This window comes from Talpa occidentalis, unplaced genomic scaffold (assembly GCF_014898055.3).
Source record: "Talpa occidentalis isolate TD23 unplaced genomic scaffold, MPIMG_talOcc4v2.1 talOcc4.7, whole genome shotgun sequence".
Lineage (NCBI taxonomy): Eukaryota > Metazoa > Chordata > Mammalia > Eulipotyphla > Talpidae > Talpa > Talpa occidentalis.
This window is the reverse complement of record NW_023605083.1, coordinates 66,976,777-66,994,282: the sequence shown is the minus strand read 5'-3', so window position 1 is coordinate 66,994,282 and position 17,506 is coordinate 66,976,777. Positions and strand designations below refer to the sequence as shown.

General features: G+C 42.0%; 1 protein-coding gene across 3 annotated transcripts in view; it reads left to right on the top strand.

The window, feature by feature from the left end:
• Positions 1 to 17,506, top strand: part of ASTN2 (astrotactin 2) — an 834,050-nt gene that overhangs the window by 687,829 nt on the left and 128,715 nt on the right. For all 3 annotated transcript variants that reach the window (XM_054689531.1, XM_054689530.1, XM_037494593.2), the window contains one exon: positions 301 to 449. In XM_054689531.1, the coding sequence (XP_054545506.1) occupies positions 301 to 449 (149 nt within the window). The remainder of the gene's footprint in view (positions 1 to 300; positions 450 to 17,506) is intronic.

Below are 17,506 nucleotides of genomic sequence, written 5' to 3'. Positions count from 1 at the left end.
AGAATATAGTCGAAGTACATGGGAGGCTAGTCAGCTTTCTGCAAGCACATATTATGTGATTGGATTAATCTGCTGGATCCCGTGTTGATCCTGAACCATAATTCTTCTTATTCTCGTTTTATGGACAAGGAAACAAAGGCCGAAAAAGGTGAAATAAATTGCCTAAGTTCATGAAAGGGGTTGGTGGTGAGTTGAATCAGGATCTGCGGTCAGGTTGAATCCTGTACTTTTAATCTTGTTACATGCGAACTCTTTGGGGGCCGCAATACTGACTGGAAAACAAACTGTCATCTCCTGTAGGCTTCGACTCTCTCCAACAGTGGAGCCCTCCAGCACCGTGGTCTCCTTGGAGTGGGTGGATGTTCAGCCAGCTATTGGGACCAAAGTCTCGGACTATATTCTGCAGCACAAGAAAGTAGATGAATACACAGATACGGACCTTTACACAGGTAAGTGGGAAATCCATGGCTTTCTATTTTGTTAGGATAGTGTGATAATGGCAAACTGGAATGTTCTAACCTTATGTAATAGATACAGGATATTCAGTTTATTTCTTCTTGAGTGAGTTTTGGTAGCTTGTGTGTTTCAAGGAGTTTGTCCATTTCATGTATGTTAGATAATTTACCAGCAAAAATAAAAATGTAATATTCTGTCATGATATTCTGTTGTTCTAGAATTTATAGTGATAAAACTCTCATTTTTAATATTGGCAGTTTGTGTTATCTCTTTTTTTCTGATGAATCTTGATGAATCTAGAGTTTTGAAATGTATTTATTTTTGTTAAGAAACGGCTTTTGTTTTTTGGTTTCACCTAGCTGTCAAGTTCATTGGTTTCTGTCCTGATTTTGTTATTTCCTTTTTTTTTTTTTTTTTTTTTTTGCTTACTTTGGGTTTATTTGTGCCTCTTTATTTTCTGTATACTTAAGATGGTAGCTGAAGTTACTGATTTAAGATTTTTCTGGTAATATTTTCATATCCCCTAACTACTGTTTTCATGGCTTACCATAGATTTTGATAAGTTTACATTTTGGCCAAAATACTTTGTAATTTCCCTCGTTTCCTCCTTTGACCCATGGATTATTTAGAAGAGTGTTCTTTAGGCTCTAATTATTTGGGTTTTTTTTTTTCAGATACCTTCTCATTATTGATTTTTAATTTGATTTCACTCTATCAAAGAACATACTTTTTTGACTGTAATTATTTTAAATTTGTCAAGTCTGGTTTTATGCCCCAGAGTATCATCTGTGGTCACTGTCCACTTGAAAAAAGAATGTGTGTTCTTCTATTATGGATGGGAAGTTCTAGAAATACCAATTAAAGCAAATGTTTTGTGCTTATTATCAAGTATACTAAATTTTTATTTTCTATCTTGTATCAATAACTGAGAGTGGTATTGAAATACCTGACTATTAATGAATTTGTCCAGTTCTTCCTGTAGTTCAATCAGTTTTTATGTATTCTGATGCTCTGTTATTAAATGCATAAACATTTAGAATTGTAATATACTCTTGATGAATTATCTCTATCGAAATGGTTATTTATATGCTTGTGATATTTTTCATTCTTAGATCTACTCAGTCTGAAAATAGTATAACTACACAGATTTTCTTATATTAATGCTAGAATAGTGTACCATTTTCCATTCTTTCACTTTTATACTATTTGTGCTTTCAAAGTCATCCCGTACTAATGAGTGTTTCTTCTGACTCCATCCCATTGACCTTGACATCAAGGGCATGACTGTTTGAACATCCTTGTTTGCTAATACTTACTGGTTCAGCTTTAAAGGATTGATTTCTCTCTTCACTATGGGTTGCATTGGCATGCTTCTTTGCATGCCAGGTAATTTTTCATTGAATGCCGCCCTGTAACATAACGTGTAAATACTGTTATACCATTTTGTATATGGTATAGGAACCTTATTGATGATATCCTTTTATTTATCTCTTCTAAACTTTTATGCTGTATTGTCATAATTTTTTCTAATATATATATATATATAAATAAATCACACAAGTCATTGTTATTTTTCCTTAAATAATAAATTATCTATAAAAGATATGTAAATAAGAAATAATTTTATGTAATTACTCATGGAGTTACTAATTTTGGTGTACTTCATTCCTTCACATACATCTACATTTTTATCTGGTTTCATTGTCCCTCTGCCTGAAAATATATTTTACTGTTTCTTATATTTTATGTCTGTTGGTAATGAATTTGTTTTGCTTTTGTAAGCTATCACTGCTGGGTATAGAGTTCTAAATTTAGAGATCATTCCTTTAATAATTTAGAAATGCTATTCCTTGGTCATCTTTTTGCATTGCTTCCCAAGAGAAATCTGTCTTTATTCCTAGATTTGTTCTCTGTATAGACATGCCATTACCCCCCCCCTTTTTTTTTTCCTTAAAGATTTATTTATTTATTTATACAAGCACTGGGTACAGTCAGAAGCGCGGGAAGGTGAGGGAATTCACCAGTGCCAGAGCTGGGAACAGAACAGGCAGACTGACAAAGTACACTACTGCGGGGAGCTGTGGGCAGCAGGAGAGGTCTGCATGCCATGTGGGACCCTCTCCTGTGGCCGGGGATCGAACCGGCGCTGCAGAAGCTGCGGGTAGCTTCGCAGCTCAGCGCTCAACTGTTGTGCCACCAGGGGAGGCACATTTACTGGTTTTCAATATTTTCATTACTTATTGTACTTGAGGTTTATTGTACTTATTAATTCTGTGAATTTATAGTTGCATTGCATTTGAAATTCTGGAGTCATTATTTACATTTTTTCTCTTTTTTTAAAAGATTTTTTAAATTTATACAAGAACTGGGGTACAGTCAGAGGCATGGGAGGGTGAGAGAATTCACCAGAAACAGAATGGGGAGTAGAACAGGCAGATGGACCAAGGACACTGCTGAGGGGAGCAGCGGGCGAGACAGGAGAAATCTGCTCACCATGTGGGTATCTCCCTGGCTTGTCGGGAATCGAATCCAGGTGCAGGGGCTGTGGACAGCTTCACAGCACTGCGCTCAACCAACTGCGCCACCGGGGAGGCCCCTTTTTTCTCTTTCCCCATTCTCTTCTTTGATGACTCCAGTGACATATGCATATGGTCACTTAGCCTTTGGCTCACTGCTGCTGTTTAAAAATTCTTTGTGTTTCTACATTTCTGCAAAGTCTAACCTATATTGTTAATCCCATCCAGTGAATTTTTTATTTTGGGACATTGTAATTTTTGTTTTTATAAATTCAGTTTGTATTTTGCTAACATGTCCCATGCCATAACTTTTCAACATATGGAATAGAGTTTTAGTAGTGATTTTAATGTCTGTGTTCACTAATTCTAAACTTTGTATCAGTCCTGGGTCAGTTTAAATGGATTGATTTCTCTCCTCATTATGGTTGTATTTCTATACTTCTTTACATGCCAGGTACTTTTTTATTGAATGCCAGGCATTGTGATTTTTGTCTTCTTGGGTGCTGGATATTTTTGTATTCCTTTAAATATTTTTGACCTCTATTCTGCAGCACAGTTTCTTGGATGCAGTTGGATTCTTTTAAAACTTGTTAGGTGGAACTAGAGCAATGTTTAGTCTAGGTCTAATTATTCTTTACTGCTGAGGCAAGACCCTTCCATATGTGCTACACAATGATCCATGAATTGTGAAATGGTGAGATTTGCCAGTATGGCTGGTAGGAACAAGCACTGTGTTTGTGCCTGCATGAGCACTGGCACTGTTCCATTTAATCCTCTTGGATTGGTGGGTTCCTCAATATACTATTAAAGTGTGCCCCAGAAATTGCTTTCATTCTCCCTCTGACCAGCTTGCTGCTCTCCATTACTCTGTCCTATAAACTCTATAGTAAGATCAGTCTCCCTAGTTTTGGAATGCTGTCTTTTCATTTAAGGTCTCACATAATTTGGTCTCTGTAGTTTAGGATCTCTGTCCTTTTTTACCCGATTTCTACTTGCTTAAAAACTTGGTCTATGTACTTGTCTTTTTTTATTATTATTAGTGATTCAGGCATTAAGGTAAACACATCTAATCCATTCATGTCTACATTTATTTTTTTTAAACGATTGATTTATGCATACAAGAACTGGGGCACAGGCCAGAGGTGAGGGGGCAGTGAGAAGATTCACCAGAGACAGAGTGGGGAAAAGAACAGGCGGACTGACCAAAGTATACTGCTGAGGGGAGCAGTGGGCAAGCCAGGAGAAATCTGCTGCGCCACGTGGGCTGCTCCCTGGCAAGCCGGGGATTGAACTCATGCTGCAGTGGCTGCAGATAGCTTCATAGGTTGCCTCTTAACCCCTTGTGCCACCAGGGACACCCCATTTCTACATTTAATCTAGAAATAGAAATCCAAGATTCTTGCTCCTATTGTCTAGGAACCAATGCTCTGACCCAAGAGTTTGTTTGTTTTTATATTATTTGTTTAGAGGTAAAATGTGCTTGTCTTAAGTCACATGGTCTGGGGTCACCCCACCCAGCTATTACTATTACTTTACTGCTTCTTTTTCCTTCTGCCATTCAGAATTTTGAATTTATTGACATATCTGCTTCCATCATTACAGGTTCTTCTAACCCTTCTTTGTGTGACTTGACTTGCATTCTCTCCAATGTCCAATTTTTAATATTTCAGTGTCTTTAAATTCTGCAGTTGTCTTTAAAGAGACAATGATTCTTGTGTCTTTATAATTTGGGATCTTCTTAGAGCACCTGACATACAGAGATGTTCAGCATTTGCTGAGTTGAATTGTGTACGGGTAGGCATATACAAGTCTTTAACATTTCCACTCTGACATTAACTCCTTGAGCGGTGTGGTCTCATGAAGTCTTGTCTCATTCAGAGCCTTGCTGAGTACACACTAGGCCTTCTAAGACATTTGGGAGGGAGATGTGTAGAGTATAAACCTCATTTGTTTGCCTCCATGTCACATTACCAGATCAACCCTCCAGAAAGTGAATTTGGCCCAAATTTGCAGTCTTAAGATCACTGGTGGAACTTTATTTTGGAGGATATAAGCTGCATGAAGGAGTTACAGGCTTTGGGATACCTGGCTGTGGCTTCAGTATCCACCACTTCTTACTGAGACATCTAGGACCATCAGCATCTTCTGTAGGTCTCAGTAACCTGGCTCTGTAGAATGGGGAAGATGACACCTACTTCACAGGGTTAAATGTAACACAGTTCTTGGGACATAGTAGGTACTAGTAAATTTTAGTTGCTCTCACTCATTGCCATACATTTTGAAAAAAATAAAGGAAAAATAACATGTTAGGAAGAAAACAACAAAATCAAGTTTAAGACTTGTTTTGGATAGAGTCAAGATTACTCACACATTTGGCCAGGTGAGGCCAGAATAGGGAAATGTAGGCTTTCTCCTTTGATCTCCCTCGATTTAAGCCTGCAGCCAAATCCAGTGCTGGAATTGTTTATTTATTCACAAGCTCACGTGTGCCTGTGCACAGACAGACATGCATACACACATTCTCTTGCTTTCTCATGCACAAGCACATGCATACGAATACACACACACACACACACACACACACACACACACACACTTTATGGCCACCACATGTTTGACACCCTTTTGAACTAACTGTTGAAATACTCATCTTCCCTCCCTGTCTCCTTCCTCTGTCCCCCACCCATGGGTTTGGTGCCTTCTCTATTTCCTTCAGAGAACCCATTGCGCTGTCGTTTCTGGAACTCTACTGGAGAAGCCAAACCTAAGTAGTCTGCTGTTCCAGTTGTTTTGAGCAGAAATGGGGCTTGTTTTGGGGGGGGTGGCTGAATTCCCTGCACGCTAATCTGTCATCAGTATTGAAAACAGACGTCTGGTCCTCCCGCGTGGCCTCAGCAGAGCAGTTGGCATGGGTTTTGGCCTCTTGGGCAGGGGTTGACATGGGGTGGGAGCAAGAAGGGGGGCTGAGGCACAGAAGACTTAATGAATCTTAATCCACTGCCTGACCCACAGAGAAAAGGGCTGAGGAAGGGAAAGACCTGTCTCGAGCTTGCACAGGTGATGAGTCAGTGGTAGAGTTGGAGCTAAAACAGGCACTCTGGTTTCTTACCTGCTCTCCCGCCAAGTCCAGGAATCACACCAGTAGTCCATATTACTTCTGGTGTGGTTTGCTCTGGTCGAAAACACACTGAGAGGCAGATGGAAATTAGGGGATGGTGGGCAGCTGTGTGTCTGGGACGGGTAGCCTTTGAATGGCAGCTGGAGGGCCCTGGCCTTATAGGAAAGTGACCCTTCAGACTCGTCACTTCCTTGTCTAGTTTTCCTAGATGCCCACTTCTGAGAGTTCCCAAAGTTCAGAGTCAGAGGACCTTAACCCTTGAGCCTAACTCCCTGGCTGTAAGGTTCAGAAGTGTAGAGGCAGGAAGGGGAAGGGACTCACCCAGTGCCACCCTCTCCTGGCACACTCCCCTACATATCTGGTCATCTGCTGAATTTTGAATTTTTTTTTTAATATTTTAAAAATCAGAGGTGCTTTTATTTCACCAGCACACTTTAGCTTGGCTTGTTTGGTTCAGAGCTGGAAGGCCAGCTGGCTTCATTGGCCCCTACAGGAGCAGCAGGCCCTCTCCTCCATCCCCCACACTTCCTCACAAAAGGCAGTGACATCTGGAACTGGTCAGTGCCCCTTTTTGTCCTGGCATCTGGGAGCCTGATGGGCCACTCCCCAGTAGATCTGCACCAGCGTCCCCTCCTGCCAACTCTTGATTTTGGGCTCTGTTTCTTCCTTTCTCTGTCCCGTCCTGAGCCTCCACCCTCCCTGTCCTTCTTTTTCTGTATCTTCTCTTAATATCTCTTGCTCTGTTTTCACTTTTGTCTTTTTCACTCCACATCACTTTCTGCCCATATCTCAACCAGTTTTTCTTGTTTTTGTCTCTCCAAGATCAGGTATAAGCTGCTTGTGTCAGATACAAGCTGACTCTTCTAGATCTCAGCCAGCAGTGATGTCCAGTGTGGCCAGAAGACATTTCTCTTCACCCCAACCTTATCCTGTCTCCTCCTCCTCCCTGCTTCTATTAAACCTAGCCTATAACTGAAAAGAGGTGACTCACCTCCCTACAAAGACCGTCTCAAGTGAAGGGGGCCAGTGATGGAAGTGAGTTTGTGTGGAAGTGAGTTTGTGTGGGTGACAACTCAAGGTGGTGGTCAGCAAGTCCCCATGTCCCCAGTAGCTGAGAAGACAGTGACAACAGAGCTGTCACTAAGGAGCGAGCTCATCAGTGCTGTTTGTGAAATTCCTCAGAGTTCCTTAAGCAGCATGGGTCCTGACTGAGCCATGGTCATTATCTCAGACATCAGAGGGCTGTTACCCGGCTCCTGTCTGCCTGTCCTGGACCAACTTGCGGGAGGTGATGTCATTGGAGACTGGGCCCCACTCCCTACAGCGGGGAGTGAAGGGGGAAGGAAATGCTTGACAGGGTGAGGTACAACCCGATATGACTGCAGACATCTGGAAGTGATATTAGGATCTCTGTCCCTCTAGCTGTTCTTTAGGTGAGAGGTTTCTAAAGTTGAAGCCCCCCAAAGGGAAAAGTTACTTGGAAGTGTCTTTGATTCTCTCTGTCCCCCCAAGTCACCCAGGCTACCTTTTGTATCACAGAGTTGTTTCCAGTTGGTGGGGCTCATCCATCTCATCGTGCGAATGGAGCTCTTACTGTGGTCCAGAACTGTAGTAATGTATGGAATGGTAACAAACCAGGCATAATTCCTGCCTGCATGGAACTGGTAGTCTTCTAGCACTAGAAAGAAATTACCCTGTAACGTGAAAGGTGTTGTGAAAGGTGTTGAGATAATTCAGATGCTTAAGGAGCAAAGAAGAATGACTTCAAACTCATTCCCGCAGGGTCAGTAAAAGCTACCTTGAGAAAGCAAGGCAATTGTTTGATATTCTATTCCTAATTAATACACCGAACAGCACTTCATATCCAATACTGCCAGCCCCCAGACTGAAAGGATGGTTTTTCAGGTCTCACTTCCTCCCTGCTGCCACTGTTGCCAGGCTTGACCTTAGTAGCAGCTGCCCATTATGGATGCCACGAGAAGAGCAGTTATCTTCCCTGCTGTACTCTCCAGAGCCTTCTCCCGGTGCAGGGAAGGTAGGTGTTTACCTTCCATTCAGAGAGTTTAATCCATCCCCTACCTTATACCCATGAAATTCAGTCATTCTCCCAAAAGGGAAAGTCAAATAGAATCCTGGGCTGGGATCCAGTTTCTCTCTTCTTGCCTCAACTGAAACTGGTTCAGTTCTTGCCATCTGGCTATCAAAATAGATGAGTTCAAGGTCCTACTGGATGCCCTGTCCAGAAGTCCATTCTCTCACTTCCTTAGCCTTCTCACTGCTGGTGCACTTTTCTCCATTCTACCTTCACTGTGCACTCGTAGGCTCACACCTTGGACTTCATCATCACCTGATGGTGTCCCATCAAAAATCATTAGTTACAATATCACACACTCTGACCATATTTTGTCCTGTTTTATTGATCCTCCCTCCTGCCTGTCTTAAACTCAACAAAACTGCCTGTCCCTTGGCATCACTAACCTGCTGGGTATCACTACTGTCTCCATCAGTCTATTCCAACTTTATTTTATTCATCTCCATATCCATGTTCAGTGAACTCAATGTTTATGTCTCACCCCAATTCATATGTTGAAATTCTAATCCTCAAGGAAATGATATTGGGAAGTGGGAAGCTTGAGGGAAGTGGAATAATTACTAATTATTGAGTAATAATTAGGTGATGAGGGCAGAGCCTTTGCAAATTGAATTACTGCCCTTGTAGAAGAGACCCCAGACATCCTTTGCTTCTTCTGTCATGTGAAATTACAGAAAGAAGATGTCTTTGAGGAAGTGGGTCCTCACCAGACATTGAATCTGTTGGTGCCCTGATCATGGACTTCCAGCTGCCTAAATTGTGAGAAATAAACTTCTGTTGATTATGAGCCACCCAAGCTGTGGGGTTTTGTCATAGCAACCCAAGATGCTATGGTAGAGTTCATGGTTCACAGTTTAATCGCTTTTCACAATAACCTCCTCATCTCTTCCTTTTTGTCACTCGGTTGCCCTGCTTGCTGCAAACCTGCGTTGTGTTCATTGAGCTCTCCATCCTCACCTCTGCAGCTGGAGAAAAGCACATAGACTACTTGGCACAATATATCGTCCATCGATCCATCAATCCTGGTAGAATGGTCTCATTCTACCACGCAGTCATACTAGAATCCTCTTGTTGATTTACTTTCTTTTTCATCATCCTTAAACTCGTGACCCCTGTCTTTTCCAGCCCCCTTCATTCACAGAGGAAATAGTTTAACTCCCTTCCTAACAGTTTAAAACCCATAGGTTCCTTTATACATCCTCTCCCTCCCCATCTGATAGCCTGGGGGAGATGCCTTTCACACTCTTAAAAAATTAATCCTTTTATCATACTATTTTTTATGCCTGCCTAAATTCTTCAGAACTTTACATATCGTCTTTCTCTCTGTAGCCTATATGCCCACTTTCTCCTTCTTTAGTAGATCACTTTTATCATCTTTTAAATCTGCTTAAAATGTTTTTCTTCTTAAAACAAAGAAACATATAACACTCTTAACTTCTTCCACCATACTATCTCTCTCTTCTTCTTTAGAAACACATATGAAGGTAGAGTCCACTATTGTAACAGAGGCATTTCCACAAAAGGGGGAGGTATCATTTTATCACCCCAATTTACATGTGGTCACCTTGGAATAGCTGCTGGGAACTAGGGGATGGAACAGAGAGGCCAGATGAAACTATATATCATGGAAGGTGATGGGTTCTAGAAAGATACATGGAGAAGGGCTGGCTTGCTTCTTGGCTTTGGACTTGTACCTGGGACTTGCAGAGAAAGACGTGGAGATGAGAACTGAATTGGGGTTAAGTGACTATTTATTCCTCACCTTTCCTCACTGCCAGTGTAGCTCCAGTCAGGGGCAATATGTCTCTGGATCTGGAATCAAGAAGAATGCTTACATGTTTTTTGTTTTGCTTTGGGTTTTTGTTTTTGTTTTGTTTGTTTGTTTTGTTTTGTTTTTTTTACAGAACTCTGTTGCCCTAAGAAAAGATTCTTGGTGGCTTGAAGAGTAGACTAACTGGCCCACTTTGTAGGACTAAGGTGCAGCTTCTGTTTTTCACCGGGAGGCATGGGGTTCAGCAAAGGCATCTAATAGATGGACTGAAGGTGAAAGAGAAGATAAGGAAAGGGGTACAGTTATAAGGTCTCTCCTTCCACATCAGGCTTGGGGAGCTAGAAGGGGCTAGAATTCCTCTAAGACATTATAGGTTAACTTTAAGATCTAGAAAATTACTTCTCCTTTATACCTCAAATTTGTCCTTTTCTCCCCCACTGAGCTCACCCTAGTACTTCTAATATGACTTCCTCACTAGGCTTCCCTGATGCTAGTCTTGCCCTATAATCATTTTTCCTCATGTAGTGAGTGATGTAGACTTACCTGTCTATACCAGTGTTTATCAAGACACAGTCCCCAAATGTGAATTTTCTAAGCAAAAAGCAAAAAAAAAAAAATAGTTTTAAAAAGGAACTAAACACCAATACTTCCACAACATTGTTGTGAGTGAAAAATGAAATATGTGTGTGGGATGCCTAGTGCAAAGAGGATATACACTAATCCCTCACCCACTACTTCTGTCTTTCCCCTCCTCCGAAAATATAAATAGTGCCCTTACCTTAAATTAGAGGTGACAAACCAGTGTGTTCTAGAGTTTTTTTCCCAATATTGAAATAAGTTGTCATCATTTGAAATCAAATCATCATTTGATTTTTGTATGAAAACCTGGATACCTGACTTCTGTTGAAAAAGATTAGGTTCTGGCAACCTTGGACTCACAGCCCCCCATGGCAGCACTGCACAGGAAGTGGAGTAACAGCTGCCTACTTGATGTGCATGTAAACTCTTGGTGGCTCCCTCTTGCAGGCTGCCTGACATCCCACTCACTACATCACTCTGTATTATCTGCTTTGCGCTGTAGTTATTTGGATGTGTCATCTCTAACGTAGCTCAGGGACAGAGACTATCTTCCCTTGAGAGTTTTATATTCACCGTGTCTTGGAATACAGTTGCCTGTTGTTTGACCATAACATGGGCAAAGGAGTGTGAACTGTTTAGTCATAACAAAATGTCTTATTAAAATGACTTCCACTTTCAAATATTTACTATGTGCCCCACAAGGCTTTGAGCGCTGTGAGGGTGTGGCTTTAGTTCACCACTGTATGAATTTGTTCATACTCTCTTAGCAAAGTGTGGCTTACAGTAGAAACCTTCTGGGTAACCACTAAGGGAATACATGAAGTGAATGAAGTAGAAATGCTATGGTGAATTCACTTATCCTCGCCATAGCTCTACGGTGAAATTGCTGTTGTTTTTCTCATTTTCACAAAAACAGAAACCGAGCTTCTGAAGTAGTCCCTTCAGTCACATGGTTCCAGGCTCCTAAAATATCATCCTTATAAGTTAAGCCAGTTCCCTTAATTCAGATGAAGAGATGGAGAACCCTATGTGAAAGAATGTCCTCTTGGACGCCTAGGGAGTAAGATCAGGTGAGCACATATGCAGGAAGGATCTCCTGACTCCTACCCCAGCACTGATTCCCACCCCTTGTGCCCTTAGGAGTATCCAGGTTGGATTTGCCCACCAATCCCATTCCCAGTCTTCGTAATCTTCCCACAGTTGACTTCCCTCTCCCTGAGTCATCCTGTCCTGCCTCCCAAGAGAGAAATTCTGGGTACCTCCCTAGAGTCAAGTGTGATGAGATCAAGGAGTTATGTTCCTCTGACCCCAAACTCCTCAGGGAAGAACTCAATTACCTTGCCCTGATCCGGCCTCACCTACCCCACTGGGAAAAGGTGAGGGTGGAGTTTCTGGAAAGAAGGATGTTGGTTATTAATCTACAAGGAAACAGGCTTATAGGACAGCAATTATGGGTCATGTTGTAATTGCACTTTAATCTATAATTGCCAGGCTTCTCTCCAGCTCATCTTTGGAGACTGTTGACCCATTTCAAAGCCCCAGGCACAGCTGACATGAGTGATGTAGGAGAGCTTTCCAAAACATCACAGTTCCCCAGGCGTCTTCACTCTGTGGTTTCAAAGAGGCTTTAAGAATCACTGGAACTCTGGAAGGAACCATAGAAATCACAGATACACCTCTCTGCAGTGTCCCTCACCCATCCCTCACCACCATGGTGATGAGGAATCATACTCAGAAAAGGGAAGTGACTTGATTGGGGTCATTTAAAATTCATGACTATAACTCTGTAGGTCCTAGATGACATGTTAAGAGTTCTGGACTAATTCTTGCCCTCAACACTGACCATTTAAGTGCCAGAGAGTTAACTCACAATACATATGGATTTGGGGTTCACTTAATATTTTCAGATGCCTAGGTAATAGTCATTCATTGGGGGAGTCTAAGTTCTGGGGAGAATAACCTTCAAGAAAGGAGCCTACCATTTTCAAAGGCCACAAAAGTTGGAAGCCATACTTCTAGCAGGCAACAAAATAAATCCCTTTCTGTAGCTGTGCTGGAGAGCTAGTTTCTTTTAATTTGGACCAAGGAACAATGCAAACCAAACTCTTTCTCTTCCTAAGTTGACTTTTAGGAAACTGGTAAATAATATGTAAGGGCAGTAACAACACATCCTCACACACACCAACCTGGTTACCTTCTACCTACCTCGTTCAGCCTAGAACGTTGTCTCCAGTTGTTTGCATTGTTCATAGCATTTGGTGTCTTAATCCCATTGTCACCTTCACTTGAGCCCTCCCTGACCACCCAAACGTCAGATTGCTTTTCTGCCATACCTGTCCCTCCCCTCACAATCTCCCAGTGTTTACTGTTCTCACATCACTTATGATTTTCCGAAACCCGTTATTTATATATGTGTCAGTTTACTTTTGGTTGCTCTGCTCTTTAGGAATAAGAACCTCACCTGTCTCTTTCCATGCTATATGCCAAGTAACATGGAAAACAGAAATTATGCTTTTATCAGAGGTCATGGAACCAGGCAGCCAACCACAATTTAAAAAGCAGAAGGGATCCACTATTAAAAGGGCTGAAGCAAAAATGAAGCAATAGGAGTAGCATCTTTTCAGCTTCTATCAGGAACTTTGTAAACATTATAGAAGTGCAAAGCTAATTAAAGGAAAAGGGAAGAGAAGCCGTCTTTATTGGCTACTTCTGTACCAAGGACTTTTGTAGAATATTGTAGAATATTTAATATTTTATGTAATATTTATATAATAAGAGTTATTTTAAAAATCAGTTATCTTTATTTCAGAGATGGGAAAACTGAGATTTAGAGTGGCCAGTCACTTGGCCAGGGGAATATTGTTATTAAGAGACAGTTAGAGGACCTCCCCGGTGGCGCAGCGGTTGAGCGCTGGGTTGCGAAGCTGCCCGCGGCCTCTGTGGCGCTGGTTCGATCCCCGGCTGCTCCCCGGCCACCGGAGGAGGGTCCCACATGGCGTGCAGACCTCTCCTGCTGCCCACTGCTCCCCTCAGCATTATACTTTGGTCCTTCTGCCTGCTCTGCTCCCCGCTGTGGCTCTTGTGAATTCTCTCACACTCCCGTGCTTCTGACTGTACCCAGTGCATGTATAAACAAAAAACAAATAAATAAAACATGCCTCTATTTAAAAAAAAAAAAAAAAGAGAGACAGTTAGAATTTCTGTCCAATTACTTCTTGGACAGAAGTCCATGTCCTTTATCCCTAGTACTGATAACATCCAAGGAGTCCCTGAAGGGAAATAGCCCCCCCCAAAAAATAAGTAATCAAAGAAAGAAGAGTATATTATGAAAAAGAGATCAAATTTTCAGGGGTGTTTTTGATTGGGGGCCCTGGGGGAGCACCTGGGAGTTATCTTCGGGAAGCTTAAGCTGTCGGCCTCTTGAATCATCTCCTAGGATGGGGACTGCATGTCTCCATTTTTCACACATTGGGTGCAGATGTGCCATCATCATATACCTGATGAATCACGCCCTAGGAAAGTCAGATCTACCTGGTCTGCAGCCACTGAGCATCTCAGAGGAGTTCTGGGCCTGTAGCATAGGGAGACTGGAGATGATGAAACTGGAACCCAATGAGTAGGCTCAACTGGCTGAATCTAAAGCCACGGAGTAAAATCAAACATTGTCAATATTTGACTTTCGAATTAAATGAAATTGCATTCTCTCGGTGTTCTTACCTAGAATTACCTACAGAGGCTACTGTTTCAATAAATTAGGGAGTTTGCAAGTAGTATTTTTCTCCACATGCTAAGTTGATATGGGTGGCTTGTATTTTTAAAATTCGTTTCTAGCTGAGAAGCATTTATTGACTATGGACTGTGTGCCAAAGGTGGTTGTAGGCAATGGGGAAGTGCCAGAGACTGTTGAATTACTGAACTGTAATTGGAAGTAGAGGACACATATTTATCCTGGCTTTTTTTTTTTTCTCATTTTGTTCTGTTTTTCATTTGGATTGACCTAAAAACAGAGCCAGAACAAGGATTGGAAGCAGGTAGTTTACTTGGTAGGTACACATAGGAAACAGTTGTGAGGAAGCTGGTACAGTGAGACCAGGAGAGAAAGCCAATGCAGAGTGTGTGCACAAGGTTACAACTGAGGTAATACAGGCTCGATTCCACTGGCACCTCCTGAGAAGGACACAGATACTTCCCAGAATTGCTGCCTGGAGGACGTAGAGCAGGATTATGTCTGCTCTGGCTCCCTAGACGTGCTGTTTGAAGACTGCCATTCTCCACACTTCTGGTTTGTGCTTGCCCAAAGGAGCTTAGAGCTCCTGTGGTATCAGAGAAGGCCCAAGGGCAGAAAGACATTCCTGGCATGTGCCAGAGGCGGAAGTTACTAGAGCAACAGAGGTGTGTTTGAACTCACATTAGAACCGTCTACTGCAACTGAGGCTGAAATATGAATCAAGGATGTGTAGCAACCCCAAGGACTCTCTTAGGTACTCATTCAGAAAATGTATCTATTGAACACCCAGGTGTGCCCGGCAGGTTGCAGGAAACATCCATCTCATTGGATGTAAACATCCCTTGTTCTTGGAAACCTGTGGAGAAAACGATACTATCCCTTTTGTCTTGGATCACCCATCAATCTAGGCAGTGAGACATGAAAAATGGACAGCTATATGGTGATATAGTAAAAAATTAAATATGAATAAATAGATTTAAAAAGGTACAAATGGAAGAAAGACTCCTTTGATTGGGGGAACTGGTGATCAAGGAATGAAGCAAGTGACCTTTGACCTCAGTATGGGAGGATAAGAAGGGTTTCATTAGCAGAAACCTGAATAGAGGAAATTCAGTCAAAGGCAAGAGTATATACCAAGAAAGGTATGGAGATAAAAAGGCAGACAAGAAAGGTGCCTGGAGGAACAACATCCCATTTGGACAAGTGAGTTCAAGGTAAAGATATAAAGCAGGTTCTTTCTCCAGACATTCTCAGCCCTTGACATCCACATGGAGAATGGCATTAGCATTCTATTCCACCAGCCAAGACAGTCTGATAAATTTTATTAATGTGTGGCCTAGCAAGTTTTCTCAGCCTTCATCCATCAAACACCGCATCACCCCTTCAACAGCAGCCCACACCCTGTGCCTGGGAAGCCCATATATCATGCCTGGAGGCAGGGAAGCATATTCTCTTTTATCTCCTTTGCAAAAGCACAGATGTTTGGAATGTCAGTAAATGCACCCAGCCTTCTCTGGGGTTTAGGCAGCTTCTCCCTGGATGACCTCGTTGGAATCCTCACTCCCAATGCATTCCAGGCAGACGAGCTCTCCTTTTGTTCCTTTAGAGCTGTCTCTGCCTCATTCTTCCCACCCATGTGTCATGGGCAACAGATCTGTGTGGCCACATCTGCCCTGGCCCAGCTGCTGAGGCCATATGCAAGGCATACAAATGTGAGAAAAGATTTCTACCTTAATTGCCTGATGTCTGGCTTATCTTCAGACTTCATTTACATCTTTCCTTTACCATTTGAAGAAGGAAGGCAACATTTTGAAGGGTAAAAACACTGATGAATTGGGTTGCAGGAGACCTAGATGGTACTGAGGCCCTATGTGATCTTGAGACTTTGAAGATCTCAGTTACCCTCTCTCTGAAATGAGGTGATTGAAACTTACCACTTCTGAGAACTTTGTCTTTAAGGTTGCATGATTTCAAGCCTCAAGAATATTAAATGTGTATGTTAACCTCTTCTTTCATTCTTTTTTGGAGGAGTGCCATTCTTAATTTATGTTTTAAATGTTTATGGAAGTCTAACATTCATACACTTAAGTACACAAATTATATGTGTACACCTTGCGTTTTCACAAAGTGAATGAAGCTCTGTAATCAGCACCTAGATTAAGACCCAGGGCATCGTAGCCTACCAGAAGTCCATCCCTGCTACCGTTCAGACATAGTCTCTTCCTCAAGGGTAAATCACTGTCTTGACTTTGGTTAACATAGATTAATTTTGACTGTTTTCAAACTTTATCTAAAAAACAGTATAGAATAGGTGTGCTGTTTTATCTGTGTTCTTTAGTGCATTATATGAGATTCACTCATATTGTTAATAGAGTTGTAGTTTATCTATGACTGTTATTTCTCTTGTTCTGAAGAGAAGTTGCCATTTCAAAAGTGGTTTTTATATCTGGAGAGAACAATTTAGTTGGGAACTGTACTTTCTTGTCTGAGAAGATTCTTATGAATGACTGCTCTTAGATTTATAAAGGTAATGCCTGTAGGCAACCACTGATTACTCGGGGTGGGGGGAGGTTTTAATGGGAGCATTTTGTGGCCTAAAAATCCTGCCCACTAAATAACATTTGGTAGATAGAGATCAAGGGGAGCAGCTATTAAAGTTTGAGTATAATCCAGGAGTTGCTAGAAACAAATGGGTGAAAGCTCCTGATTCCTCCTGTTGAAGTATAGGACCTATCTGGTGGGTTAAGATTGTCTACACAAGTAAGGGTAGTCTGCATGAGGGAGGGAGATCAGTCCCTGGGCTATCAGTCTGAATGCTGCAATGTACACAGCCACCTTGATACAGTAGGCATGACCTGAGAATGAGGAATGAAAGGTCGTCTAAAGAGTTGTAGGTTAGGCCTGGCCCTCTTGGGGCTGAGGAAGTAGGATTTTCCTCCCTTGGAGAACCATTGAGGTCTGCATAAGGCAACTTTCTAACACCTCTTATTCCACCATAACCTGGCATAAAACCATTGAGAACTCCTGTTTTCAATAGTGACACCACATGGCAATAGCAAGAATTACAGGCAAAGAAAGAAAAAGGGCCCACTGGAGAACTAATGCAACTCTCCCTTCTCTCTCAATAAATCATTATGAAGTCTTGTTTAAGAAAACCTCAAGGGGGCCCTCCCCTGTGGTGCAGCGGTTGAGTGCAGCACTGTGAAGCTGTCCACAGCCTCTGCAGTGCCGGTTTGGTTCCTGGCCG